This window comes from Ursus maritimus, unplaced genomic scaffold, assembly GCF_017311325.1.
Source record: "Ursus maritimus isolate PB19 unplaced genomic scaffold, ASM1731132v1 scaffold_8, whole genome shotgun sequence".
In the NCBI taxonomy this organism is placed as follows: Eukaryota; Metazoa; Chordata; class Mammalia; order Carnivora; family Ursidae; genus Ursus; species Ursus maritimus.
The window spans coordinates 52,245,794-52,273,194 of record NW_024426996.1 but is presented as its reverse complement, the minus strand read 5'-3'; the positions used below and the strand labels follow the sequence as shown (position 1 = coordinate 52,273,194).

Below are 27,401 nucleotides of genomic sequence, written 5' to 3'. Positions count from 1 at the left end.
ACCATGTCCTGTTCATTCTGAATGTAAGTTATATCGTCTTGCTAGTGTTAGCATTCATCTCTGCCGACAGAAAAGCAAAGAATGATCTCAATATTTAATTTATATTCATGTGATTATTAGTAAGTTTGGCATTTTCCATGTTTCTTGACCACTGTGTCTTTCATGCATTGTAAGGGTTCTGCACCTGATTCCAGTGCGTGTGTGTGTGTGTGTGTGTGTGTGTGTGTAGGCAGGGTTTCTCAGACACCACCAAGTAATGCTCAGACAACTGATGGGTGTCCTACAATTCAACTCAACTTTAATTCTAGCCACCTAATGATAGCATCCGACCCCACAAGTGGACGGCCTTCCTCTCCAGACGCTGGTCACAAGCCCAGACTGTTACCTGTATTTCTGACCAACTGGCTATAAGTCAGAGGTTCCCCCCTCAAGACTGGCTCATGGGGTCCAGATAACCAGTTTATTCACTAGATTACCGGTTTATCGTAAAGGATATTAAAGGACATAAGTCAACAGCCAGACGAAGAGATACACAGGGCAAGGTCCCGAACAAAGGAGCTTCTGTGGAGTTTGGGTCCTGGACACGCACGGGGCCCAGCAGGATGGCATGGGGAAGCGTTCTGGTTCACAAACCTGGAAGTCCTCTCCTTTTGAGTTTTTATGGAAATTTCATTACGTAAGCATGAGGCATTAAGTCACTGGCCACTCACTGGTGGTTGAACTCAATCTCCAACCCCTTTCCCCTCTCTGGAGGTGGGGGAAGAGTTCCAGCCCTCTACACACATGGCTGGCTCCCTGGCAAACCACCCCACCCTTCAGTTACCTAGGGGCTTTTCCAAGGTCATTTCATTAACAGAAAACAAAAGACCTTTATGGTTCTCATCCCTTAAGAAATACCAATAGTTTTATTAGCTCTGTACAAGAAATGGGGACCAGCTGTATATTTCTTCTTATAAATTATAGTATCACACATTACCATATTACAACCCCTAATTTGGGAAGGGGTTTAATAATCAAAATTTCAGTTTTTTGTTATCAATAGTGAGCAACTTTTTAACGTATGTAGGTCAATGCAGGAAAAATAAAAATGCTTGTAGGTATTTTCCATTCAAAATGGAAATAGCTTTTTTAAGTAGCATAGAGAGAAAATATATATTCTTACAAGTTATATTATCTTCTTTATTGAATAAAGCCAATAAGAAATTTTGCACACCTTCTAGCTTTGAAACTTCTGACATTAGATCTGGATCTTACCAAAAATCTGGAGGTTGCTCTTTACTAAGTTATTATACCCCTCGCAACTTAAACGTGTTCATATATTTAGCAACAGTGCCGTTTCCCAAGTGACAATACGTGAACGCTTGTGATTTACCAGCCCTTGGGATGGGGAGATTCAGAGCACTTTATTCCAAGTGAAATGTACTTGACATCAAGTTACTCTGTATCTGGAAAAACCAGGGCTCCCCTGGGAATGACTTAAATGCAATTCGGCAGTTCCTTATTAGTCTCGATACATCTATGATTCCACGTCCACACTAAGCTACAGGTAGAAGACCCTAGGACTCTGAATAGTCCCACCTCTTTCTAATAAGGAATCCAGATGAATCAGACATTGCGTTTACCGGCTTGTGAGCCAGAGGCTCAGCTCGCTGGCTGTCAGTAAGCCTCTCCATGAGAATCAGATGAACACCACCATAACACCCATGTCTCACCCAGGCTCTCTGCGCTGCCGGAAAATTAAGAATCTCAAAAACATGACCTTCTCACACTTTTATTTGCTAAATAGGACTTGCCTGATAGATTGCTAATATCCAGCATTTGCCTAGTTAGCACCGACTAAGTGCCGAGGAACAACATCCCTATGAGGCAGGTGATATTATTACCGTTATCCCCACTTTACAGATGGAGAAGCTGGGGCATCAGAGGCTTCGATGTCCAAGGAGACACAGCTAACAAGGGACAGACCAGGACTGGAGCACAAGGAGTCTGATTCTGGAACCTACTCTGTGGAGTTACCTCAGCATCTTGTGTCCTGTACTTATAGAACACAGGCACTGTGACTTACTAGGGGCTTAAGGTTGGCAGCTTCAAAGCCTCGAGTTCTAAATTCAGAAAAATAAAAGTCCTGGTTATAACTATTGATTCCCTTTGCTTTCTAGTTCTAGGCAAACATGTCCCTGAAAGCCTTTCATTGCCTGCCCCTGCCGAGGGCCTCCAGGAGCCTCCCATGCTGCAGTGTCTCTGCTGAAAAGGACAGAGCTCACAGCCCCTCTTTCTTAAGTCCTGTCAAAGGGCTGCCAGGCTCCCGAAGAAGAGGAGCTGAGTTAACGGGGGGTCAGTGGGTCAACTTCCGGTCAAAAATAGGAGGAAACAGGAAGGGCCCTGGAACAGGTGCTGCCCAGGGAGATGCGTGCGGGGGAAAGATGGCTGGCTTCGGGGGGCAACCAAAGCCAAACCAACGCGAATGCCCCGGACCCCCCGCTGTCCGAATCCTGAGAGGACTGACAAGTATGTGTGTCACAGCAGGGCTGTGGACGAAGAACGCTGAGAGAACAGCACAGCTGCTGACAGTGAAGTAGGTTCTTGGGCCCACCGAAACCGCTCAGATGATCTCCTTCCATGTTTGGGAGCTAGTCCCGATGACAAACAGGGCACACAGCTTTTTAAAAACATGTCCAGCATTTTCACCCCTCACGGCTCAATCGGCGGGGGGTGGTAAAAACTCGAGAGCCCACGGAAGCTTTTAGTCATCAACTTCAACAAAAGCATCCATGTTCTCGTTGGAGGAAGGGCACATGAGGGAGCTGGACGTACATACGTGTGTTGCGTAATTATGTATACACATAGAATAATCCGGAAAGGATACAGAGGACGCCAGTAACCATGGCTCCCTCCTGGGAAGGAGATTTCGAGATTGCGGTGAGGGAGAAGGGCTGTAGATAGGGTGAGGACTTGCTTTTTTCTTAAGGCTTAGTTTTCACCCTGCAGGGCTTTTATGCTACTTGAGTATTTTAGTGTGTGCATGTCTTATTTTTCAAATCTTAAAAAAAAAGTAATTCAAGTTCAAACACTTGTAATAACCAATTCACCACAGACAGTGAGGGGAATGAACCGTCAGGAAGTCCAAGTTCTGGAGTCCACCAGCAGCATGACCTTGAACAACGTACATAACCTCCAAGGGCCTCCTTACTCCGAAAGGAGGGGATGCCTCGGAGGGGTGAGGAGGCACAGCGAGCAAAGTCTACGTAAAAACTACAACCGAAGCTCCGAGAAAGCACGGCCCTGTACGTCTACTTCCGCGTCCTTCAGGCCTGGCACTGCGCCTGGCACATCGTAGGGGTTCCATAAATACTTTTAGAAGCTGTAACTGTATCTGAATTGATCTGAATTAGCAATCGCAGCTCCTCTGAGAACTCAAAGTCTACGATCTTAATCTACCTGTAAGAAAACAGAATTGCTCACAGAACTGAACTGACGCAGGCACAGCACTAATAGCCCAATGACATCAGACGGTCCCCATAGGAGACCAAAGGAGGCCACACCTGGTGAAGGCCGATCACACTGTCATGATAGCTACTTTGAGCCCCTGGGCTAAGAAACTGAATGAGGACTTTTTTCACTCAGAGAAAGCAAAGCTCCCTCAAACTCCAAAGCCACTGAGCATGTTAGCTCCCAATGTGGATTTCTGTCCATCTAAGCCCTGTCACTGCCTGGCCCCCAGAGCTGGGAAAAAGTCATCCCTCTGAGCCTCGCCCTTCATTTGTCACGGGGAGAGTGGAGAGATTGTTACCCATAAGGTTGCACTGACATGTCGGCCCCTCACTCAGGTCCTGGGCGGGTGTCGGCTCCCCTCCACTTCCACACTGAAGGTGGGCTCAGCGGGAGTGATCTCCCACATAAGAACACAGGCATCAACCCATGTACTGCTTTTCCCCTATAGAAATGTGCTCAGCAACTGCAAATTAAGGCAGGTGTTCCTACCTCTTGCCTATTCAAAGCACACTTTCTTCTTATCAATTTCTCTGCCATTGCTCTTGAAGACCAGTGAATCAAATTAAGGGGCTTCCATCAACCTGAGATAACTTGCTTTTTAAAAAATGTACATTTTGCCCCGAAAAAAATACACGCTATTGAGAAAAATATTAGCTAGTGGGCAGTGCCGTAAGCTTCTCACCATCCTCTCCTTTCTTGGAGAGTTAACAAAAGAACCGTGATGCAAAGTCATGCAAATAATACAGCCCAACCTCAGGGGAGCCCCCACAGGGATCCTCCACTACACCCCCATCATGGAGTTCAAAAGGAAGGCACCAAAGGTCAGGGAAGCGGACCTTGTGACCGGCCATGACACTTGGGAGGGAGGGAGCATGATCCATGAACGAGTCTTGGCAAAAAGAAGATTCTGATCCCAGGACAGAGGTCCAGCATAGCAGTTTCGCTCAGAAAACTCAGTCCACACTATCTCTTAATTTAACCAGCCCTCTGATCTGTACAGCACAAAGAACTTGAGCCGGCAAACTTTCCAAAGGCCTTGTTACTAATTCGGATTCCACCTCCGTTAGGAGGGGAGTGGGTATGGATGGCGAAGGCCTCTTGGCACAGGCAAGAGAATGGTCCAAACTCCTAGGGGACCTGTCCAATGTCAACTGTCAAAATGTCATGAGAATCCAAAGCTCTAACAGTCTTAAGAAATAAAAAGGGACTCACAGAACCTCAAGTCGACGTCTGAGGAATGGGCTAGTGCATAACTAAGACCACCAAGAATGGGATGAAAATTATTGCTAATAGTGCCTATTTAGTAAATACTAACTCTGTACCAAGGACAGAGTTAAAAACAACATGTCTATGTTACATCCCTGAAATCCAACAACCCCCTTGTAAAGATGAAGACCCTCAGGCGTGGAGGGGCGAGGCGATTTGCCTAAAACCCCTGGACGTAAGTGACACAGTCATAATGAAACCTAAACAGTTTAAAACCCAGCTTTTAATCCTTATAATAAATTACTAAGATAAGAATGAACAGTATCACTTCAGTAATAAAATAGTATAAAATAAAAAGCCATGTCTAATATTATACATTTTTATTTTGATGTAAAAAATATTGTTAACATACACTTCCCAAATCAATGCCTCAATGAGATCCTACCAGAAGATGCAAAAAGAAGCTCATACTGCAGAAGCGTGTGATACCAAATGCTTACCACAGCTTCATTTTTAAAAAGTGAAAGACCAGTGATCATGAAGACAAGGCAGTGGCATTTGGAGGCTGAAAGCAATTTGATTTATTTAACTTCAAAGAACAAAAGCTTATTCTTCTGAGAAGAAATCAAAACACATTTTCTGTGAAAAAAAAAAGAGACCATTTTAACTGCATTGCCAAAATAAATCAGGCAGAGAGCAAGTGAGATCTAACTACAAAAAAACACAGGCCAACGAAACAGGGGGAAAAGAATAAGGGAAAGAAGAGATGCCAAACAACAGATTTTGTTTTTTAAAAAAGAGAAGGAAAGAGAGAGAAAGAGAAATCCTAAGACTAGTTTCCAGTATCGATCTCTAATTTAAAAAAAAGAAAGAGGCCAAGCCAATGAGTAGATATGATTTTGCATGTGACTATTTAAATCAATTCTACACTAAAAAATCCAAATTTAAAAGCATTTTTCAGGAAAAAATATAACTCTAAGAACTATCTTAAGACTGTATGAAAGATGCATAACAGTCCTGTCTTACTTTATTAGCTATATTCTAGGGTTAATCTTCCGATTCAGCCCAGAACCAGAGATTTGGGGCCCAGAGAGAAAAATGTCAGGATTTGTCTTCCTGGAAAATCAAGTCATGTTAAATACCCAAAACATACTCTTTTGGGGGGGATGAGAAATGTAAAGACACCTAGCAAGAAAAATTTTAATGAGTAAGTTTTTTAAATGCCCATGAATATTCCTTCCCTTTCTTTTTCAGAGTCTATTCTCTATTGCGGTCATCTGACTTGGCCACTCAGCAGATCTCAACCCCAGCAGGCTCTGACCTCGGGATCTGCTTTGCCCAGACCCAGATGAGGGGTCAAGCCTGTGACTCCCAAAGCCAAGCTGCCCAGGGTGGGCTCTCAACTCTATCCTTCCTGTTGCCTCTTGCCACTCTGAACACCCACGTTGCTTCAACTCTCTGTGCTTAACACCTCCATTTGCAAAACAGGGTACTAACTAGTCCCTTCCCATTGCTGTTGTGAGGATTAAATCAATACATGGAAAGTGCCTTTCAAAGACTGCTGAGTACATAGGAAACACTCAATACACAGCAGGTATTATAATGAAATTATTCTATGGCCTATGAGCATCCACGATATAATTCTCTCCACCTTTGAGTTTGTTGGAAAATTTCCATTAAAAAATTTTTATTTTTAATTCAAAATTAATTATAATCGAAGGCTCAGAATATCCACCCCCCCTTTCTAAGGTCATTCAGGAGCTAACACAATACAGTTATCCTCGACCAAGAGCCAACTACATGCCACACATTCTGTTGGCACTTGCCTTAAATCAGTGAATTTAATATCCTTATGTCATATTCAAGGAAACCGGGTGGAAGTGGGCTTAACTGAGTAAAGTACAATTTCCAAGTGGTAAAGCTAGCATGTGAGACCACATCTTCTGATCAAATGCAATGCAAAATCCAGAGAATATCAAATTGTAAATCAGACGTGGTCAGGACTTCAGATGATCGAATCAAATTCTTAGAGTCAGATACAGAAGAACTTGGACCGAGAAAACCAGCTGAGCAATCCTACTTCTTTTAACCTTCTCAGAGCTCAAGTGCTTCTCTCTCTGGGCAGTGGAGGCCAGAACCTGGCAGGCCGGAGGCAGGGCAGTGTCTTCTTACACGTGGTCTGCTCCAACTCTGACACATGGCCGGGCCGATGACTCAGAGGCAGACTGTCCCCTGCAGCTCAGAGGGCTGGGCCTCCTTCACCTCACACTTGGGCAGCCAGATGCTTCTCTTCTCAGGATTAAAGGCCTCATGACTTTAATCAGGTTGCTCCTCTTACTTACCACAGTCACTCAGGATTTGAATTGGAATCCCTAATGTAACATCTACTCTGTTCAATAAAGCTTTCTGAGATGAAGGAAATGTTCTGGATCTGTGCTGTCTCATAAGGCAGACCCTAGCCAACTCCGGCTACTGAACACATGAAATGGGACCAGTGCAACTGCAGAACTAAACTTTTAATGTTAATTAATTCAGATTTAAGGAGCCACAGGTGACTAGTGGTTACCATATCAGACCACAAGGTTCCAGATCACTTGGTGGAAATGCCCTCCATTCGTGGGTCTAGGGCTGCCTTGTCACGAGCAACCTAGGATGGTAGAAGAGTACAGCTGGCCTTGAAGTCAGAGACCTAGGTTCAAATCCACTCCTCTTTCTAGCTCAGTGACCCTAAACATGTAACTTACCCTTTCTGTTCATTAGTTCTCTCATCTGTAAAACCGGGATTATAGTATCCACCCCATTAAGAGATGTTGATAACGGCGACATGCGAGATTTGTATCAGTGCAATGCCCAGAAGACCAGAAGACTGAATTGACATCAGTTGCTTTTATTATTACCTTCACCCTCCTCTTCCTTCTCCTAAATCTCTCTTGGTCCCCTTCCCTGGGCACCAGTAACTGGCTAAGAAGTCGAAGATAGACTTTTCTGCTCTGTTTCCTCAAAGAAAGCCCCTAGTTGGCTCCTCAACTCAGGGGAGCCAGATCTTCCCAGACGCAAGACTGCAAGAACAAACACTGAGAGCTCTCAGAACCCCTTTGTCCTACAGAATTCAGGGGCGCAACTCTTCCAGATCATCCTCAACCCCTCTGGGCCTGGGCAGATCATCAGAGACGCTGCTTTGAAAGCCATTCCTCTCAGACTCCGCCACACCAGCCACACCGCACTTGACTCCCGGGCTCAGCTTCAACCTTGCCTCTTTCCCGTACCTTCGAGGACCCAGCCAGTCCACCTTCCCAGCCCCCCTCCCCTTCCTCAAATGTCACCTCCTCTGCCTTCCTGTTCAGGCTCTGATAGTTCCAGTGGCGTTTTCAGAGCATAATCACTCCGGAGTCCTCACCCTCGCCCTCTTATACGTAATAAGAAACACGAAAAGGGTGAACACTCCTCAAGCCAGAACAGAAAGAAAAGAGTAAAATGAAAGCGAAGCCAATATCCAATTATCAAGCCTTTTTTCTTTTGCAAGCACCATCTTCCGAAATGAAAACTGCCCAACCAAGAAGCATTCGCTTTTGCTTTTTAGATCACTTCAAAATATTTGGTTGGAAGAGTAATATTCCTAGTGGGGCTATTTTAGAACTGTGGCACATCAAAGAAAACTGGTTTCCAACTCAATTAAAGGAAATAGCATTAGATTGTATGCTCCAGCCTTTTTCGAATCACAGTTTTCCTAGAAATGACGACAAGATTATATTTCATTTGGCCTGCAGGGTTTTGTAAAGCACATTTCATTAAGCTGCCAACATTTAAAAAACTGGTGGTGATTTCACATTTCAAAAGTCTAGATTCCATCTTTTTTTTTGCGTAAGATCTAGCAACGCTTAAGAGCCTTCTGCCTTGTGGTAACGTAAGCCCGATGGATGGGCTGGGGGATTTCTAGTTTGCCACAATCCCCACCGTTCCACATTGGTCGTAAGAAACCCTCTCTCATCTTCACGCAGGCCAGGCCCCTGGAGGCACCCAAGTTTGTGGCCTCTTTACCAGAAGCTCTAGACAGACGAGTGATCACATTCAGTCCCCTATGGCCCTACCAGTTCTCACTCCCTGCCCAGTCATTCCTACCTGCCCGCCCACCCAAGGAGGTTCTCAGCACCTTCTCCCCACCGTGCCCCCCCCATGTCACCCAAACTACGACTCACCTGCTACTCTGTGTCACTTTGGTTTCTCTTCACAGGTGTCACAGGCACCTCTCCATTGACGCTCTCAGTCCCACTGACTGACATCAAACTTCTCCGCTCCTTCTGATTTGACTTGGGTTCCACTTTTGTCACTCTGAACCTGAGGGGGTAAAGAGCAGATGTGACAGGTTTTGCTTTTCCAGGAAACAAGAATCAAGAGTGAGTTAAAAGTCTAGAGGATTCCAAATGAACTCGGCCAAATGTTGGGACACCAATGAAAAATGCCCTATTCAATAAGGGAGGGGGCATTCCTACCCAGCAAATGCCCCTGTCCTCTACCAAACTTTCCAGCTGACTTTCCCTCCACACATCACACACTATGCTGGATACTTTATAGAGCATGAAAAATGCATTAGAAAGCCTGGGGACTCAAATTTTAAACAGCCTCAGGGTTGTGGTTTCCAACAAGGACATGGGTTGACAATCGCTTGTTTTAACCACAGAAGGCGGGCTAAAGGCACAGCTACTTTGCAGTTAGACTGATGCAAGCAGAAGGTTCACTCAAGAGCTGCCTTATTCAAGTGCACCCCTCAGACCGTCTTATCTCCGCACACACACGGCCAGAACAGCCCCAACCATGGCTTTTATCAGCATCAGTTGGCAGGAGGCTTTCTGTGTGTGTTCAGTTTTTGACTATTTTTTTAAGCAAATGTGGGTTAATTTTCAGTAAGGATTAAGGGAAACGTTAAGGGATTAAGGAAGAGATTTCCATTAAGAATTCAAAGAGAAATTAAGGAAATTTACTCAGTTGGACCAAAGTCTTTCATAATAGCTTCTCTCTAGTTCTGGTCTAAAAGTCCCTTAAAACTATCTAAAGAAAATACATTCTCCTTCTTCACCCAAATGAGCTCACCAACCACAAGGAGGAGGGAGCCTCTGAGGAAGTAACAGAAAGATCAGGGAAAAGTTGTAACCCCAGATCCACTCAGTCAAAATGGAGGTCTCCCTTTAAGCAACGCCAGAAGCCTGTCATAATTAAACGCTCACAGTGTTCTACGTCCAAGAAACAGAGTTGCATTTGGGGCATTTACAAGAGCCATGCTGAATCTCAGATGAAAATTTCAGCAGATTTTTTTTTAAAGCAAACAAAATATGCTTTGTCTAAACAAGCCCCAGGTTCTCATTACATTCCACATTCACAAATTCCCATGACTCTGCTTCTTAATAAAACAGTGTGGTCATGAGTTGTAGTCTTTTGCTGTAAGTGGGAAAAGCCCTGCAGTCTCCTCGTTGCTTGTACAACACAGGATAAAACTCGACCGAATCAAAATAACAATAAGGAGAGTAGCCAACAGCTGAGTGCACAGTAAGTACCAAAAACTGGCCTAAGACCTTTCCGTGAGTCAACTGATTTATCTTCTGAGCAACCCAGGGAGGTGAGTGTTACAGTCCTCCTCGTGTTACAGAGGGGGAAACCAAGGCAGAGAGAGACATGAGTGTTTGGAAGCGGTCGTGCCAGCACGCGAACGCAGGACATGCTGTGAGTTCAGGCTGCTCTCCCCAGAGGGTGTCCGTAGAGAACTCAGGACCACGTATGCAGCACTGTCAGCTCCTGCTTCCCCCCGCCCGGCTCCAGCACACGCGCTCATCACCATTACTTCCTGCCGCCTTTCCCAACGCAGCCTTCGCCAGGCGGTTCCTGCCTGGGATGCAGGGGACACCGCAGAAGCATCCCCTGCACGAATACTCCCCACACAAACGCATTCATCGCTGGAACTGGGAGCGCTCCACATCGCAGAGGTGCCCCAAGGAAACGGTACCGGAGGACTGGGAAAGCCAGGACACCAGGGAGGGGACCGAAAAGAACACAGTCGCAGGAATGCACATGGCAGTCCACGGCACACACTGCTGGGCAGTGGACCAGCTCCACCTCGTCTCTTCTCCCTGCGAGCCGGCAGTGAGGGATGGCCGGGGAAGTGAGGTCTAGACAGTCTAGACAGCAGCCTGGGAGCCGAGATGAAATGTGCCCCTTCCAGGCCTCCCTCATCAAACCTCTTATGAACAGTCCTCCTCGTCCTTTCTCCCTCTACCGGCCAACGTGGCAGAGCCACGAGATGGAGAGCACCTGGGCCTCTGGACGGCTGCTTGAAGAGCCACGCACTGATCTGCGGTCCGCACAAGCGGAAGACAAACTTTGGTTCTGTGTAGAGCTGAGATTTGGGCTTCATCTATAAGAACAAGTGTGCTGGCGAATGTCGCGTGTCAACCCGACTGACGAACAGATGTCTGGAGAATGGGGACCACATTATTTGTGGGTGCATCTGTGAGGGTGTTTCCAGGAGAGACTCATGAGCTCTTGAGTCCGTAGGCTGAGTAAAGAAGATGGCCCTCACCAAGGAGGGTGGGTGTCCTCAAATCCCTTAAGAGACTGAATAGACAACAAAGCCCAGGACAGAAGAATTTGGTTTTTTCTTTACCTGCTCTCGAACATCAGCCTCCTGGTTCTTGGGCCTTCAGAATGGGGCTGAATCACACCATCAGCATTCCGGGTTCTCTGGCTTGCACATGGCAGTTTATGGGACCTCTTGGCCTCCATAATTGTGTAAGCCAATTCCTATAATAAATCTCCTCATATGTATATATATATATATATATATATATATATATACACACACACACACATATCCTATCAGCTCTGTTTCTCTGGGGAACCCTAATACGGCAAGTAATTAATTTTTTTACCTTAATAAACACACCTGACATCTGATCTAGCATAGCTACCTCACAGGATTCTTCTGCTGCTGGAAAAATGTAGGACTCAGAGCGGAAGACATCTAAAAAGCCCAGAGCTAGAACCCGAGCCAGGCTTAGGACATACTCTATATTTAACAGGATGCACAAATCCACACCACAGCAAGCATGTCTCACAAACCCAAAGCATCCACGGGGATCTTACCTGCCAACAGAGAGGACGGTGACCTCTCCCTGACGCCTTGCATGGCCCTGTTTGGACTTGTTGGTGGGTCTTATGAAGTGCCACCGTTTGTGCCGACACCGATGACACACGTCCCTCTCGACAGCACCGCCCACTGTGTGCAGATGGTGGCCGCAGATGTGCTTCCCCGGGGTGCCTCCTGGAGACAAGGGCCCAGGGCTCACAGGCGGGCTCCCGGGAGTGCTGGGAGTCACTGGGCTAAGGTGGGGAAAAAGGAAAAGGTAGAACTGGTGACTTAAAGAAAGTACCAGCTGAGGCACTCTCTTCCCTACAGGCAAGGAGCGGTTATTCGCCAGTGTCTGCCTAGGTCTCTAAACAAAGAGATCCCCTGAACATATGTGCCTCGAAGAAGAGAAACATGTAAATTCCACTCAAATGATCAAATGACTTAAAATAGAAGATTTGATCCAGACTGACTATTGCATCAAAGGAAGAAAGCTTTTAGGGCAAGATATCAAAAGCCAAGCTCAGAAGATGCTGATGGTGTTGAGAACATTAACAGAAATAGCTAACGCTTAGTATTCTAAGCATTCGATATATGTTAATTCCATTAATCTTTTCAAAACCCTACGAGGTTGGTATTATGAATTTCCTCATTTTAAAAATGAGAAGTTAAGTAACTTGTCCAAGGTCACACAGCTAATAATTGATGGATCTGAGATCCAAATCTGGAAAGCCTAATTCTAGAAACCATGATCTTAACCACCATGCTATCGTGCCTCAGAAAACAAGAGAGACTGCATTCTTTGATAGCCTGGAAAAAAATCCAGCCAGACCAACCAAAATATAAAAAGCAGATGTATGTAGGTCAGATGTTGGCCACCTTCAAAAGGCACACCAAGACTCCGGTCCACTAGAAAAGGAGGCCTTAAAACAGGACAGGGCCGGCCTGACCAGGAATCAGCCCTCTGATGTGGTGCAGGTGGGCGGAGGTGGGGCGGCACGTCACTGCGGAGCCTGAGCCCTGAGCCTGAGCCAACAGCCCCAGAGGCACATGGAAGTCTTATGACAGCATCAACCAGCCTTTCTGCTCCCGGAAACCGACCCACTTGCACTTTTAAAAAGAAGTGTGCATGGTTGAGGAGACGGTCTCAAACATCCCAGACAGCCAGAAGTTTTCCAGTGTTCTTTAGGAATGCTCCTTAGATTGCTAAAATAAAAACACACAGCAGCAGCTTTCTGAGACCAAAATATGTGAAATTGACACCACGTAGCAGAAAGTTGAATTCACCAGTTTAACAACATTCACTCGACAAACGTTTCTCAAGTCCATAAAACCCAATGACGGGCACTATCCATTGCCCCAAAATAACTGAGGCCTACAAGCCAGGAGACAACATGGTCCAAACACCAGGGAAGTGTCTGTGGTCAGGGCTGGAACCCAGCTAGTGTGTCTCTCTGAACTACACTGCCAGAGCTTCCTAGACTGACCTTCCTGCACCCTGAGTGACCTTGACAAAGGGCAAATCTAGTTTGACAAACACACTATAGATTATCTAAGATGTGCCGGGTGCAGCAACCGCAGAGTAAACAGGAAAAGGTCCAAACTCCTTGCTCTGTCCCTTGGAATAACTTGCCTTCCTGGCCCTTCTTGCTACTATCCACAGAGCATTCTCTGGCTGCCCCAGACTGAACTCCCTCGGGTGTGGCCCACACTTTTACGCTCCAGTGTTTGTGCCCTGGGCTTTCTCCGCCCACAAGCAGGCTCTGCTTGTCACATGCCCGGCTCACACAGCGCTTCTGTGAACCTTCCCTGACTTCCCTCTGGCCCCACGGAGCCCCAAGAGCATCAGTGTTTGCTGCTCCTACAGCATGGCCGTGTTCCCCATCGTAAGGCCTCACGCCCAAGGCTCCATTCCCCATTAGCCTGAGCCCCCACCCCCCGCCCCGGGCCAAGGATCTGTGAAAACCCACCTCCAGCACTGTGCCCAGCACGGAGCAGGCATTCAATAAATGCTCCTTGCTGAAGAAATAAAAAAAACTATATAGAAATACAGTTCTCTGTAATTAATTAGGAGGGACTATATGTCATCAACCCAACCAGCCTGATTTTCGCTTCATCGTCATTATTCATGGAGGTCTTTCAATGCCCCAGGCCCCTTGTCTTCCTTATAATAACCCAAGGAAGTGGGTACAATGGTTATCTCCATTTATAAATGATGGAACTTGAGCTCAGAGTGGTGAGTTAAGTTGCCCACAAAGAGATGGTCAATACATGGTGGAGGTGAGACTCCACCGACGTGCCCAACTGCAAAGCTGTTACTTCGTTATCATATCTCCAACACTGCAATCCTCAGCCAGGGCTGAATTCACCCCAGGGGACACTGACGATGCGGGGGGACATTCTGGGTTGTCACACAGAGTGAGGGAAGAGGACACCAACATCTAGTGAACAGAGCCCAGGTACGCTGATAAACCTCCCGCAATGTACAGGACAGTTGCCCACGGCAAAGAATTATCTGGCCCAAATGTCAACCATGCCAAAGCTGGAAAACCTGCTCCCGCAGATAACTGCAGGGAAAAAAAAAAAAAAGTGCCACTAAACTGGGGGAGATGCGCTCACCTTTCAGGGTCACCCAGGCTGTTATCTGCTACCATTGCCTTTAAAACATCAACGTTTGCTAAGGGGAAAAAAAAAAAAAAGAAAGTGAAGAATTAAAATGGAATGAATCACATGAGCAATCACAGAATTATCACATCAGAAAAGCTGCTGGAAGAAAAATAAAGAGAAGAAAAGCTGTTGGGAAAAGATCTGAGTTCCTTCAGTTCACAGGGCCCAGGAGTCCCAGAGAAGGTGGGGGAGTTTCCCAAGGGTTACCCCTGAAAACGGCACCATCTGCAGATAACTTTTACCACGCAGGCATTCGGTATGAGTGACAGAGAATCTACACAAAGGAAAACGGATCTACCCTCGAGCTGAGCTTCCCACACATCATTCCGATAGAACATAGAAAACGACTTTTCTTCCCCCTCCCAAACAAAAGGGAAATTTACACGCTGCTATTCCCCTGATTCAACTCACTTGGCTAAATAAATAGGGAGATGTATGTCTTAAGAGACCTGTGTTCTAATAACTTGCATGTGCCCAAACGATTAGCCTTAACCTCTGGATACCCATGTATTTGTCAAGTCTATCCCACATATAATCAGGGATGAGAGACGGTTAATTTTCCAGGTGGGCCATTTGGCTTAGCTCAGCTTCGGGACCATACAAGACCTTAACTCTGGCCAGTTACCTTAAATTTCCAAGAGTTGGTCACATGTAGAAGTTACCTAATATGGACTGGATTAAATTAGACTTCTAATAATGTTAATTTAAAAAATCTGAATTTTTAGGTTGGGGGTAGGCTGTCCACCGAAGCAAATTGAATCTAAGCTTCTTGGGTCCTCACTCCACGCTCCGACTCCCCAGACACACATGTTCCTTCTGCCTCTTACAGAAAGACAGTTGGTCAAAGCCTCAAGGATGAAAGACTAAGTGAGTGTTCAAGTGTCTCTTGGATAGTTAATTGGCGAGGCCAAATGTTATTACTGACTCCTAACCTTTTCACTGATTTTTTTAAGTGCTGTTCTCATGAGGAACCACAAATTCTCCAGAGACGAAAGAATAAAAAATCACTATTTGCCATGTGAGCCAACAGCAACATTTCACATTTCACAGCTCAAATGACATCCCTGAAGGAAGAAAATTAACTCCAGTTTCAATGCTTCTGCTTTCAGGTATTAACAGTTACAGGTTTATATGGCACTTCTCAACCTTTTAAAAATTAAATTTAAGGGGTTTTTTCCCTAAGATTATATTTATTTATTTGAGAGAGGGAAAGAGTACAAGAGGGAGGGGGAGGGGCAAAGGGAGAGGGAGATGCAGACTCCCAGCTCAGCAGGGAGCCCGATGTGGGACTCGATCCCAGGACCCTGGAATCATGACCTGAGCCGAGGGCAGACGCTTATCTGAGCCACCCAGGCACCCCAAAATTTAAGTTTTTTAACTTAAATAATTATTGCCCCACCCAGGAGCCTTTTGCAACATCTTTTGCCTAATCACCTTCTTGCAAAACTATAATACTGCAGATATATATCTGTTTCTGTACTATACGTGTATCTGCTTTTTATATACAAAATAAGGGTTTTTGCCCCCATGATCCATTTTCCCCCTTCATAACCCTTGCAAATGCATTGGTTCTTTAAAAAGAAATAGCATACCATCTTTTCTGAAAGAAATACTCTTTGCCCTTCATGACTACCTGTGATGATATCCAAACACATTCCATAACATAAGTTTTGACCTAAATAAGACTCCTGTCTTATTTAGATCACCGAAAAAGTACTGAAATGGATTGGCAGTATCTTCTCCCATACAACAAAGACATGCTACCCTCTACTAGACAAACTTAAGTATAATCTAGTGATGTCAATCATTTTCCCTTTTAATTAATAATAAGGATTCAGAAAATTAATTTTTGTTTAGACAAAAGGTTTAGGGAAGACACACAATAATTTGCCAGTTGACACTTATTCTCTGCCATCATTTACTAAACTTCAAGACATTAAAAAGGGAAAACAACAAAAGGTATGAAAATAAAGATAGAACCAATAGCACTCACTTATCAGAATGAGCTTTTTAAAAATGAAAGCTTAAATAGTTGCCAGAGAAAATTAATCACCTATAAAATGATGACCTCCCTTAGAAACATGGGATCAGAAAATGATCAAGGAAGATTATTAAAATATATTAAAATCACTCCTAAAACTGTTTTTTAATAGACTTGTGTTGTTTCTTCTATATTCATGTATTCCTGGACCTCGCCCTATCTCTTAGAAAAATTTCAAAATGGCCCCTTGTTTGCGATGAGTGAATTCTTTTTAAGAGTAGGCTCAAGTTTCTGTGTAAACACCATTCACACCCTCCCTGTCTCAGGAGGTTTCCTGGGTTGAGAAAACTTTCTAAAGCAACCTTACCATTTGGACAGAAACACATGCTTTAATTTGGCTGTAACATTACTATGAAAGAGCAGTCATCTGATTAAGTTCTATTGAATACGTATCTCCTTATTACTCATTATTACAATAAGCAATAAAAGATCGTGTTCCCCTGCACTTGTCAACATCCTGTCAACTAGACTTCCCGTCCTGGGTTTCCAGAGAATGGGAGGAGTTAGTTACAGGGCAGACCTGTCAAGAACAGGAGAAATTTTCTAGAGGGTAATAATTTCATAAAATGCTTCCTCTCTTCTGTCCTGAATTTCTGCCTCATCCTAGGTATAAAGCAGTCAAAATCAGGCAAGAAGAATGCCATGTTTTCTCTCCTACCACTTTTCTCTTCAAAGATTCCCTCATGGAGCGCCCCAAATCTCCCAGGCAAGAACTATGGCCACAACCAAAATTAGAGTGCCACTGTGTGCCAGTTACTGCCGAAAGCTTTACAGACCTTATCGTGTTTGACTCTCCTGACAACTCCAAGAGAAGACAGAGTCATCATGCCCATTTTACAGATTCAGAGACTGAGGCCCTAAAAATCATAACTGACTGGCCAGAGTCACATACCAGTGTGAGAGACCTGGACACAAACCCTGGTCCATCTGACTCTAGGGTGCATGCTTTTGACCCTGATGTTCTCCTTTTTACTCCTTCAGTGTCCAAGTCTCTACCCAAACGGTTAATAGTTTAATGCTTCAAGGACGTTTGCATAATCGTTATAGCAAGTTTCGGAGACCTACTCGGTACTGATAATTCGTAACGGAATCCTTGCCATAATATAAAGTGAGCCCAAAGGTAAGAATTTCACAAAAGGATCCCTCTGCCTGGTGTGAATAACCGGGCGCACCTGGAGAATAATCACAGTACTCTTCGTTGTTACCAGATGAGACAGTTTAAGGGCCTGGCCGAGAGGCTGAGCTACGGACTTGTAGGTACTTTCCAAATGCCCACAGAACTCAAGAAAACCCCAATGACCACCCACACACTTTTCAATTCAATCTATTTAGAAAGATAAATTAAGGCTAGCACTGTGGTTAATCCAAGCCTTGAGATTAGCAAGAAAGTAATCAGTATGCAGGTCAGCTGATAAATTTATCCCTCAAGAGATTTATATAAACCAACCTGATTTGCAACATTTGAGACATGATATATTTAAGTCATAAACAATGTCACCATGAGTACAGGTGAACTATTACCCCATTAGCCAAATTAAAAATGCAAAGCAGAAGACGATTCATAAATCACGATTGCAAATGTTTTTAAATATGAAAATATAGGCAAAGAAAACCTAAATAAACATGGCAAATGGTAATGGATGGGTTGTACTTCATTCTATTCCTTTTTTTTTTTTTTTCGATTTTAAAAGAAAAGTTATGGTAGGGTGTGCTTGCAATTAAAAAAATGGAAAATTAAATTAACATCAGCAGGGAAGTCTAAATTGATACTAAGTTCAGAGACTGTTAATGACAAAGACAAAAAGATTAAAAATGCATTTGTTACACAGAGGATTCAGGCCTCAAAGCAAACTAAAAAGCTAGGTTATAAACTGGGAAGAGACCCAAGTATGGATCTAATTCTGCAGCTGTGGTTTGGGCACGGATGGAAGCTAGAGGTGGCCATGTCTGGAAAAGCGTTCCGGTGAGGTCAGATATCTCCTGGAGGCCAAGCAGAACCAAGGGCCACACAAAGGACAGAGCTGCCCCCCATCTTCACAGGTCACTGGACAAATCACAGGTAGACAAGTGAAAGCATGGACAGGGGAAGAGGGGAGAAAAAACTGGGGACCAGAGGAGGGAGAAGGAAAACATTGCCTTAGGTGTTATCCAATGGACCTACCGGTCATCGACGCAGAGGAAACAAAGAGGCTATTTCCCAAAAGGAAAAGGACAGTATTAAAATAGAAAAGGACAGGGGTGCTTGGGTGGTGCCGTTGGTTAAGCGTCCTCACTTGATCTCAGCTCAGGTCTTGATCTCAAGGGTCAGGAGTTCAAGCCCCACATGGGGCTCCACAATGGGCAAGGAGCCTACTTTTAAAAATAATAATAATAGATAATAAAATAAAATAAAATAAAATAAATAAAATAAAATAAAATAAAATAGAAAAGGACAGACCTATTTGCCCATGAGTGTGGGAGGTGAGGAAATTACACAGCATACTTGTTCCAGAGAGTCAAACGCTTCTCCTCTGGCTCAGTGAAGAGAGGGGGCCCACTGTTGGCACCACCCTGCCACACGCCGGCCGTGTGAGCTCTGGGCCTATTTCCTTATCTGCAAAATGGGATGGCAAAAGGGCCTACCTACCTCCATAAGGTAGTTCCGAGAATTCAGTGAGTTAATGCTTAAGGAGTTTTATCAACTATCCCAGCTATACACTTTATCTCTTTGAACGGAAGATGCTGCCCATCCCCCCTTCCTGATACCAGGAAAGAGACGGTAACAGCAAGTGGTTCAGTACAAACTCTGGAGTCAAATCTCAGCTCTGCCACCTACCAGCATATGACATTGGCAAGTTAGTGTCGCACTGTGGGCCTCGCAGCTTCTCAACTGTAAAATGGGAATGAAGTATCTGAATCGTAAGGTTGTTAGTGCCTAGAAAGCCCTGAGAACAGGCCTGGCACACAGCAGAGAGTGCATAGTAGGAAGCTACACATAAGAACATCAGCCCTGGGGCGCCCAGGTGGCTGGGTCAGTTGGGCGTCTGCCTTCGGCTCAGGTCACGATCCTGGGGTCCTGGGATCGAATCACCTGTTAGGCTCCTTGCTCATCTCCCTCTGCCCCTCCCTCTGCTCGTGCTCTCTCTCTCTCTCTTTCTCACCCTCTCAAATAAATAAAACCCTTGAATAAAAAAAGAAAAAAAAAGAACTTCAACCCCTGCAAAGTTTTCACGGTTTACTTATTTCTGATTCAACAGTCATAACCCACCTCACCCCACACTCACTAATTTAGCGGCTGGTCCAGCTCTTAGAAGCTCTGGTCCCAAAGGCCCAAGATCCCCAAAGCCATGTGAGTCAATGTCCAATGCACAAGGCACTCCGTGCCTCACTCGTGTACTGCTGTAACGGCTGGCGTTTCTACACCGAGAACGTATTTGTGTATTGCTTGTGCAAATTAAAAACCATTTTTTATGCAAAAGAAACGCACATCATTGAGTAGTACAGAAGAGCATCCCCAAATACTGTTCCTGAAGGAAGATCTCCGGAAGACAGAGATCCAAATCCAGGTGTTCTGGTCATTTTTGTTCTTACTTTAAACACCCTTCTATTAAAGTTGATGATCTGGTTTCACATCCTGCAGAAACGGAAAGCCAGCAATTATGAGAGAGAGGTCATGTTGTGTAGTTGAAAGTGACCCAGCGAGGGCCAGGCTGCTCACTAACCATGTGAACTCAACTACCTGGAGCCTTCATTTCTGCACCTGGAAAATGGGTGTAACAGTACTAACCTGAGAGGGCTATTTTGAGGATTAAATGAGATGACACCCATAAGGCGCACTGTAAAGAACAAGGAAAATTCTGCGGAACCATTTGAAATTGCTGTTTCTCTAAATCAAAAACACTGACCCACAGCCTGGGCCGCGCAGGTGCTCTCACTGACAGTGAGGGTATCGGGGTGGGGACCCCCAGGGAAGGGCTGCGGGCAGGACAGGTATTTACCGAGCAGGACAGAGGTGTATTACCTTTTGGACAAATGGCGTGGCTGCCTCAGCACACACGGCAGCCGTCAGCTCTGACGAGAGCCAAGCCAGAGCCCAAGGAAAATGTGTTCTTTTCGATTCTCAGGAGAACTCGAAGTATGGCGATCTGCAGCTACTGGGGATGTGGGCAAGGAGTTCCGCACACTCCAAAAGTTCCTGAGGGCCTCACCCTGGGCACTCTGCAATGGCATCCTACAGAGCTAACAGCCAGTGTTCAGAACAAGGACCCTCATTTATCTAATCAAGATTCAATTCATCCTCCATTTCTCAAGACAGGAGTTTACAGTACATTTCGGAGGGAAAAAATGCTTCCGTCCACAAAGGTTAAACTTTTTAAAAGTTTGAACACTTAAGAATAGATGACAGAACAGGCAAATCCTAGAGACAGAAGCAGAGCAGGGTGCGAGACGACGGCTGGGGGAGGGCAGTGGGGCGGGCGACTGCGTCACGGGTACGGAGTTCCAGTTTGGCACGATGAAAACGTTCTGGAGCTGGGCAGTGCTGACAGCTGTACATCATTGCGAACGTACTTAATGCTGCTGAACGTTTTTAGGTTTTGTGTATTTTATCATAATTTTTTTAAAAGTACAAAAAAAGGAATACACAACATTTGAGCGCCTACCATCCTAAGCACCTTACGTGCAGGATGTCACAACTCTGCAATGAGGTAAATATTATTTATTACCCTCTTTTTACAGAGGAGGAAATGGAGACTCCATGAGGTAAAGTGACTTTCCCCAAATCAAGGTGAGGCCAGGATTTGAAGGTGAGCCTCCAGGGCTGGCTTTCTGCAAACACTCACACGCACGCACTCTTCAAAAACACACCTAGGTGAAATCCTCCTGGTGGGATAATCTGGAAGCTGACGTATTCGTGAGCTTAGGTAAAAGGTGCTGCCAATGTCCAGAAAGATCGACAGGACAGTTCATACAAATTCTGACTTTTTGAGGCAGGTTTTTAATAAAACATGAATATTGAATTGTTCTGGAACACTAGAACATCCATACCTTCGTTTTTCATGATGTAGTGGACAATCTGCCCAACGGTGTCACTGTTTTCATTTACACTGTCATTCAACTCTGAAAGAGAAGGGGGAGGGGAGAATGGGTTACAATCGGTCCCCTCTGTCGAGGCACTGAGACCTCGCTCAGCAGTCTCCAGAAAGGCCCGCCGTGGCGCTAAGGGATGAGGCTTTCTTGCGTCAGCCCCAAACTGCCTGACACACAGCCCAGAGTGACTTCCCTGGCATGACAGGCGTACAAGTCCCAGAATTACCCATCAACCTCTTCTCAAGTCCAAGCACCCACTCCCTTTCATGCATGTGTATCAGTCCTTACTACTATAGTTCTCTCTCACCACTTCCTTAAACCCTGAGAGGAAACAGGACGAAAACTGTTAATCAAAAGATGAAATTCTCCTTGGATTTTATTTTAATTGCAGACATACTATATAAATTTAGAGTACGAATTTCTTTTTTAAATTCGGTCATTATTCACCCATGTTTGGGAGATTCTCCTTTCATTTACATACACTTCCAAATGACCTAAATTTTGGCTGTGGTTATTTGCCCACAAACTCCGTTTACCGTAGGAGACTCTGTATATGTGACAGTCTCTGAAGAAAAATCAAACCTCCACCCTGAAATAATTTCAGGGAGGAAGGAATAGGGAGGGATCCTAGTTCTCAGAGAACGAATCAAGGTGTGCAATGTCCTACTCGTGTCCCTGGAAAAGTGTCTTCCCCATTCATAGTCGGCTTCCTCCTCCATGAAAATGCACATTTGGTCGGACCGTGCAAATGCTGCCGGCTAAGCCAGCCTACAGAGCGTCTGTGAAGCGGGGGGAGGCTCCCTTTCTGTTGACAAACACTCAGCTCTGGTTTGCTCATAAGCTACCCATGACTCATCCTGCAACTGGGTGCTTTCTCTGCTTCAAAGGTCAGTGGGGGTGGGAAAAACCAACAGGCCAGCAGGCTGGCAAGGAAGGAAAAATCTCCCCCCACTCTACCCGTTGGCTCTCTTGAAAGGACCCACTCCAAATGCCCCCTTCTGCAAAAACAGCCCTTTGAGGAGCTGAAAGGATATGGAAGGTTAGCTACTCCCCAAAATCCAAGTCAGAAAACGTCCCTAAAGGATGGTTGAAAAGAACATCTATAGAGAAAACAGGATTTTATTTCTTGGGTTTTTCCCAAACACTACCTAACAACTCCATGTTAAGAGGAAAAGGGAAGACACCCCCAAATTAATACTAAGGCACCATTTCTTACCGTACGTTTACAGCACTGTTGACACAACTATTTACTTAATAAATATAAATTCCAATCCCAGAGATTTAAGATAGAACTCCCCCAGCAAAAGTAATACCACAAAAGTGGTGAGAGCTATTTAAATTCCCCATTATTCTCATTAGAATCTCTCTCAATAATAATAGTAAGGATTAATATTTACTGAGTGGCCATATGTGCCAAACACCAAATGTATCTTCTCTCTAAATTCCACAATAATCCTACAAGATGGAGATTGCTGCCCTCATTTAAATTAAATTAAAATTTTAATTAAATTGGCATTAAATTAACTAAGATCAAATTCCAGTTAAACTACACATAGCAGAAGTTCGGAGCATATGTAACTTGCCCAAAGCCACAAGGAATGAGCTGGTAGGTGTTTAATAAGTGAAAGCCAGGTTTCAAGCTCCAGGTGTGGTTACTACGAAATCTATAGTGACATGCCACCATACCACCTATTATTAAGATAGACCATTTTGGGGGCACCTGGGTGGCTCAGTTGGTTAAGTGTCTGATTTCGGCACAGGTCGTGAGATCGAGGCCCTAGAAAGCCTCCATGCTGAGTGTGGAGCCTGCTTAAGATTCTCACTCTCCCTCTGCCCCTTTACTCCCATTATCTCTCTTCCAAAAAAAAAAAAAAAAGGTGGGTCATTTTGCTTCCTAGAGATGAAAGTATCTATGACTGATTCCTCATTTAAAAATCGCCCTCATTTGGGGCACCTGTTGGCTCCGTCAATAGAGCATGTGACTCCTGATCTCCGGGTTGTGAGTTTGAGCCCCACGTTGGGTGTTCCAAATACTTAGAAATAAAATCTTTAAAAAAAAAAAAAAAAAAAACGAAACCCCCCCCCCCCCCATCTCCATAAAAAGGATGCAGGTATTTACCTATCTTTTCAACCTTTTCCTCTTCCACCTCTTGCTCGGCTTCTGTTGTACAACGATAGCCCTTCTTCTTAAGCAGATGGCAGATGAGGACGCCAAACAGACCCATGATGAAGAACACAGGGACCAGCGCATACGCGATATACTCTGGGTGTCCATTCCCAGTATTGTTGGTGGGCGCCGGGGTGGTCTCTGTTCTGGAGTGCAGCGTGCGGCTGCCACCGTTGTCTACACAAAGAAACACACGCGGTTGCGTCAGACGTCTGTCGGGGGCAAGAAAAACCTGACGACCCTGGGCAACGTTCACACAAGTCGGCTCCCAAAACCACGGGCCGAGCAGACACTGGCGGGGCTGGCAGCGCAGAACGCAGGCTGAGGGCCAGGCTTGGCTGAAAGTCCGAGTTCCCATCCTGTCCCTACTACTCACGAACTACGTCCCACCCGGTGTCATTTCTTTTAAAACCTCACAAGCCAGCCTCTGCTTCTTCGCCTGCAGCAGGACCTACCCATCTCGGAAGCATGTTTAAGCGCAGTGTCAAGCACAAAGGAAACACAGAAGCATTTGGTGGCATTATAGCAGAGCGCTGAGTAGTTGAGAGCATGGACCCAGGAGCCTTGGGTTCAAGTCCTGACTGCCATCTAGCAGCCGTGCAATAACTTAGCACCTACGTGACTCGGTTTCTTGTGAAATGGGCATACTCATTAGAACCTACCCACCCTTCCAGGGTGTCATGAAGATGAAATAAACACATGGAAAACACTGACAACCATTTCTACAACATAATAAATGCTCAACTACACGGCAGGTACCATTCTAGGCACTTGTGAGATGTCACTGAGACAGACAAAGATGCTTGTCCTCATGGAGCTTATGTTTTAGAAGGACTTAGTGAACTGACAGATCTAGAATATGGAAAAGAGAGAAAAATCCAGGACGGCATCAAGATTTTGGCCCAGGGGGACAAACACAAAAATGGAAGGCTGTGTATTTTTGGTTCGTGCACTTATCCAAATTAAAATTCATCGTCTGCCCATCATGTGAAAGGCACAAGGCTGGGCACTGGATATAGTGAGAAACAACATGACTCGGCCAAGAACATCTCAGAACGTGTAGAGGAGCATCAGAAACGGTCCCAGAAGAAACGCGTGGGCAGGTCATCACACACTAAGAGAAATGCTGTCGAAGGTATACACGGGGCAAGAGGAGAAAAAAAGAACAGTGAGGACCTATTTTATGACTTCAAAAATAGGGCAGCTAGGAAAGAGCTGACTATGTAGAAAAGCAGCAAAGTACCAGCTCACAGACACAAAATGAGAAGAGAATCATCAAACGAAGGAGAGGGTCAGGTAGGATGAGGAGTAAAGAAAAATGTGAGATTTGACTGAAATGAAGTGTGCTTATTTGGAATACTCAGATTCTAAAGTGATGAAATAAAGTTCTTTCTCTACATCAGGGAGATTCATAATGTTGCTTAAGAAACCCAGAAACTGGAAAACTAGATATGTTTAATTATAAGCTCTCTCAGAGTGTTTTGGTTAAAAAAAGGGTCTGTGTGGCAATGACTGTATGGGACAAATGTCAGGTGTGAAATAACCACATTTCATCACCACAAACGGTATCAAACAGAAGCCCAATTTGCAAACCAGAGGCCAAACAAGGAAGGGCTATCAATCCTTCAAATGGAAATACACATTACCTTTGAACAGGAAAGGAAACTGCTGGTTTCTGAGGTTTGTACAAGGTTCCATTCATTATTTTATCAGGCAACCTCTAGAATTGGAGATAACCGATATCTTTTTCTGATTTATCTTCCAGGAATCAATATATTAAATGAATGAACAAACAAATGGAAGTACACACACACACACACACACACACACACACACTTCCCTAAGTATATGCAAATATATCATCTAACTTAGGATTTACTACCAGTCTTTTAGTAAAAACCAGAAACATTTCTTTAGTTCCTTTTACAATTCCAAGTCAGTCTTATTTATTAATTTCTTTTTAATACCACATATTCTACGCAACAGGAAGAGGTGAAGCAGACAACCTCTAAGACTGAGAGAGTTTTACTCAGAGTCAGTCTGTTTCAATCTGGAGGTGATAACCAATGCTCTTTGGGGGGCACTAGGAACGGAGGAAAGCAGAAGGGCTCGGAATTGGAGCCAACATCTCCTCCTGAATCAGGTGGTTGAGAATGTGTCTTCATTAATTCGACATGTAGCAAACCCTTGCAGATACTACATATTTAGAGTTTGTGATTTACAAACAGGTATCAGTCACTTAATCTCGTAATTATTGTACCATGGAAAAGCTGAAGAAGGTATGAATCTAAATTAGGGAAACATGAATTACAGAGAGATGCCATATAGCACTGAGGTTACAAGGTCAGACTGCTCGGCATAAATAACAGCTTGGCCACCTCCAAGGGACGTCACCTTGGGCAAGTTATTTAACTGTTCTGTCCTCAGTTCCCTCATGATGAAATAAAATCAGAATGACTGTACCTTTCTATGATGATTTTAAAACATGGCCCCATATTCTCTGATCTTGCTCCAATGGAAAAGTCTGTATCTCCTCCCCTTGACTATATCCTCTGAGCTCTGCCTGACCAATAGAATAGGTTGGAGTGATGCTTTGTCAGTTTCCAAGCCCCAGACCCTAAGAAACTGACAGCTTCCACTTCCTGCCTCTTGGGGCACTTGGTTTTGGAACGCAGTTACCATGCTGTAAGGAAACCCAAGCTTCCCCAAGGAAAGAAACCATTAACAGTCATCAGCTTGCCAACTATGTAAATGAGCCATCCTAGAAGTAGACTCTATCGTCCCAGCTAATGCCACATGGAGCAAACGTGTGGAGCAAACATGAGCTGTTTCTGATGAACCCTGCCCCAGGTGGAGACTCCTAAGCAAAGTGAGTGACTGTTGCTGTTTTAAGACACTAAGCTTTGAGATGATTTATTACACACCAATAGTAACTAGAAGACTACCTTATGGAGTCATTGTGAGGATTTAAATATACTAATATATAAAGCACTTAGAAGAATGTTTAGGAAGACACAGCAATGTAAAAGTATTTAGCCACCATCTTGATAGAACTGTACTATCCAGTATGGTAGCCACTAGCCACAAGTAGCTATTCAAATTGAAGTCAACTAAAATGAGATAAAATTAAGAATTCAGTTTCTCAGTCACATTAATCACATTTTAAGCATTCAGTAGTCACATGTGGCTAACTGCTACCATACTGGACAAGTCAGAAAAAGAACATTTTCATCAATCCCAAAAGTTCTAATGGACAGCCCTGTCATAGGCTACAAAGAACCACTGTAAGGCAGTTGACTGGACAATCTAATGTGATCTACCGTAGCAATTCAATAAAAATAACTTTAAAAGCACAAAGGAACTATTCACAAAGAATGCCTTATAACACCTGTCAACTTAGGTAAGCTCAGCTTTCCTTCCATTTACGCTAATAACTTGTTTAGAAACACTGGCCATCTTTCTCGTTCACCTCCAGCTGAATCATAGCTGAATTACAAACAAATTATTTGAGTCCAAAGTCATAGCAAAGGTTGTTGCCGCATTATTTATAAGTCAAAAGAAAATGACAAAACCTCAATATTTGACAGTGGAATAATAAGAAAATATCTAAGTCAATCACTGTCTACCCATTTGATGGAATAATATTC

General features: G+C 44.5%; 1 protein-coding gene across 3 annotated transcripts in view; it reads right to left on the bottom strand.

Moving 5' to 3' along the window:
- Positions 1 to 27,401, bottom strand: part of RELL1 (RELT like 1) — a 60,479-nt gene that overhangs the window by 7,006 nt on the left and 26,072 nt on the right. Inside the window, exons 2-7 of one of the 3 annotated variants that reach the window (XM_040625165.1) lie at positions 23,707 to 23,931; positions 21,546 to 21,617; positions 14,432 to 14,489; positions 11,830 to 12,066; positions 8,895 to 9,033; positions 5,135 to 5,337 (exon numbers count right to left, since the gene is read on the bottom strand). In XM_040625165.1, the coding sequence (XP_040481099.1) occupies positions 8,898 to 9,033; positions 11,830 to 12,066; positions 14,432 to 14,489; positions 21,546 to 21,617; positions 23,707 to 23,931 (728 nt within the window). In that variant the 3' untranslated portion in view covers positions 5,135 to 5,337; positions 8,895 to 8,897. Of the gene's footprint in view, positions 1 to 5,134; positions 5,338 to 7,227; positions 7,346 to 8,894; positions 9,034 to 11,829; positions 12,067 to 14,431; positions 14,490 to 21,545; positions 21,618 to 23,706; positions 23,932 to 27,401 lie in introns of those variants that run through there. The other 2 variants (XM_040625166.1, XM_040625164.1) reach the window with 2 other exon arrangements.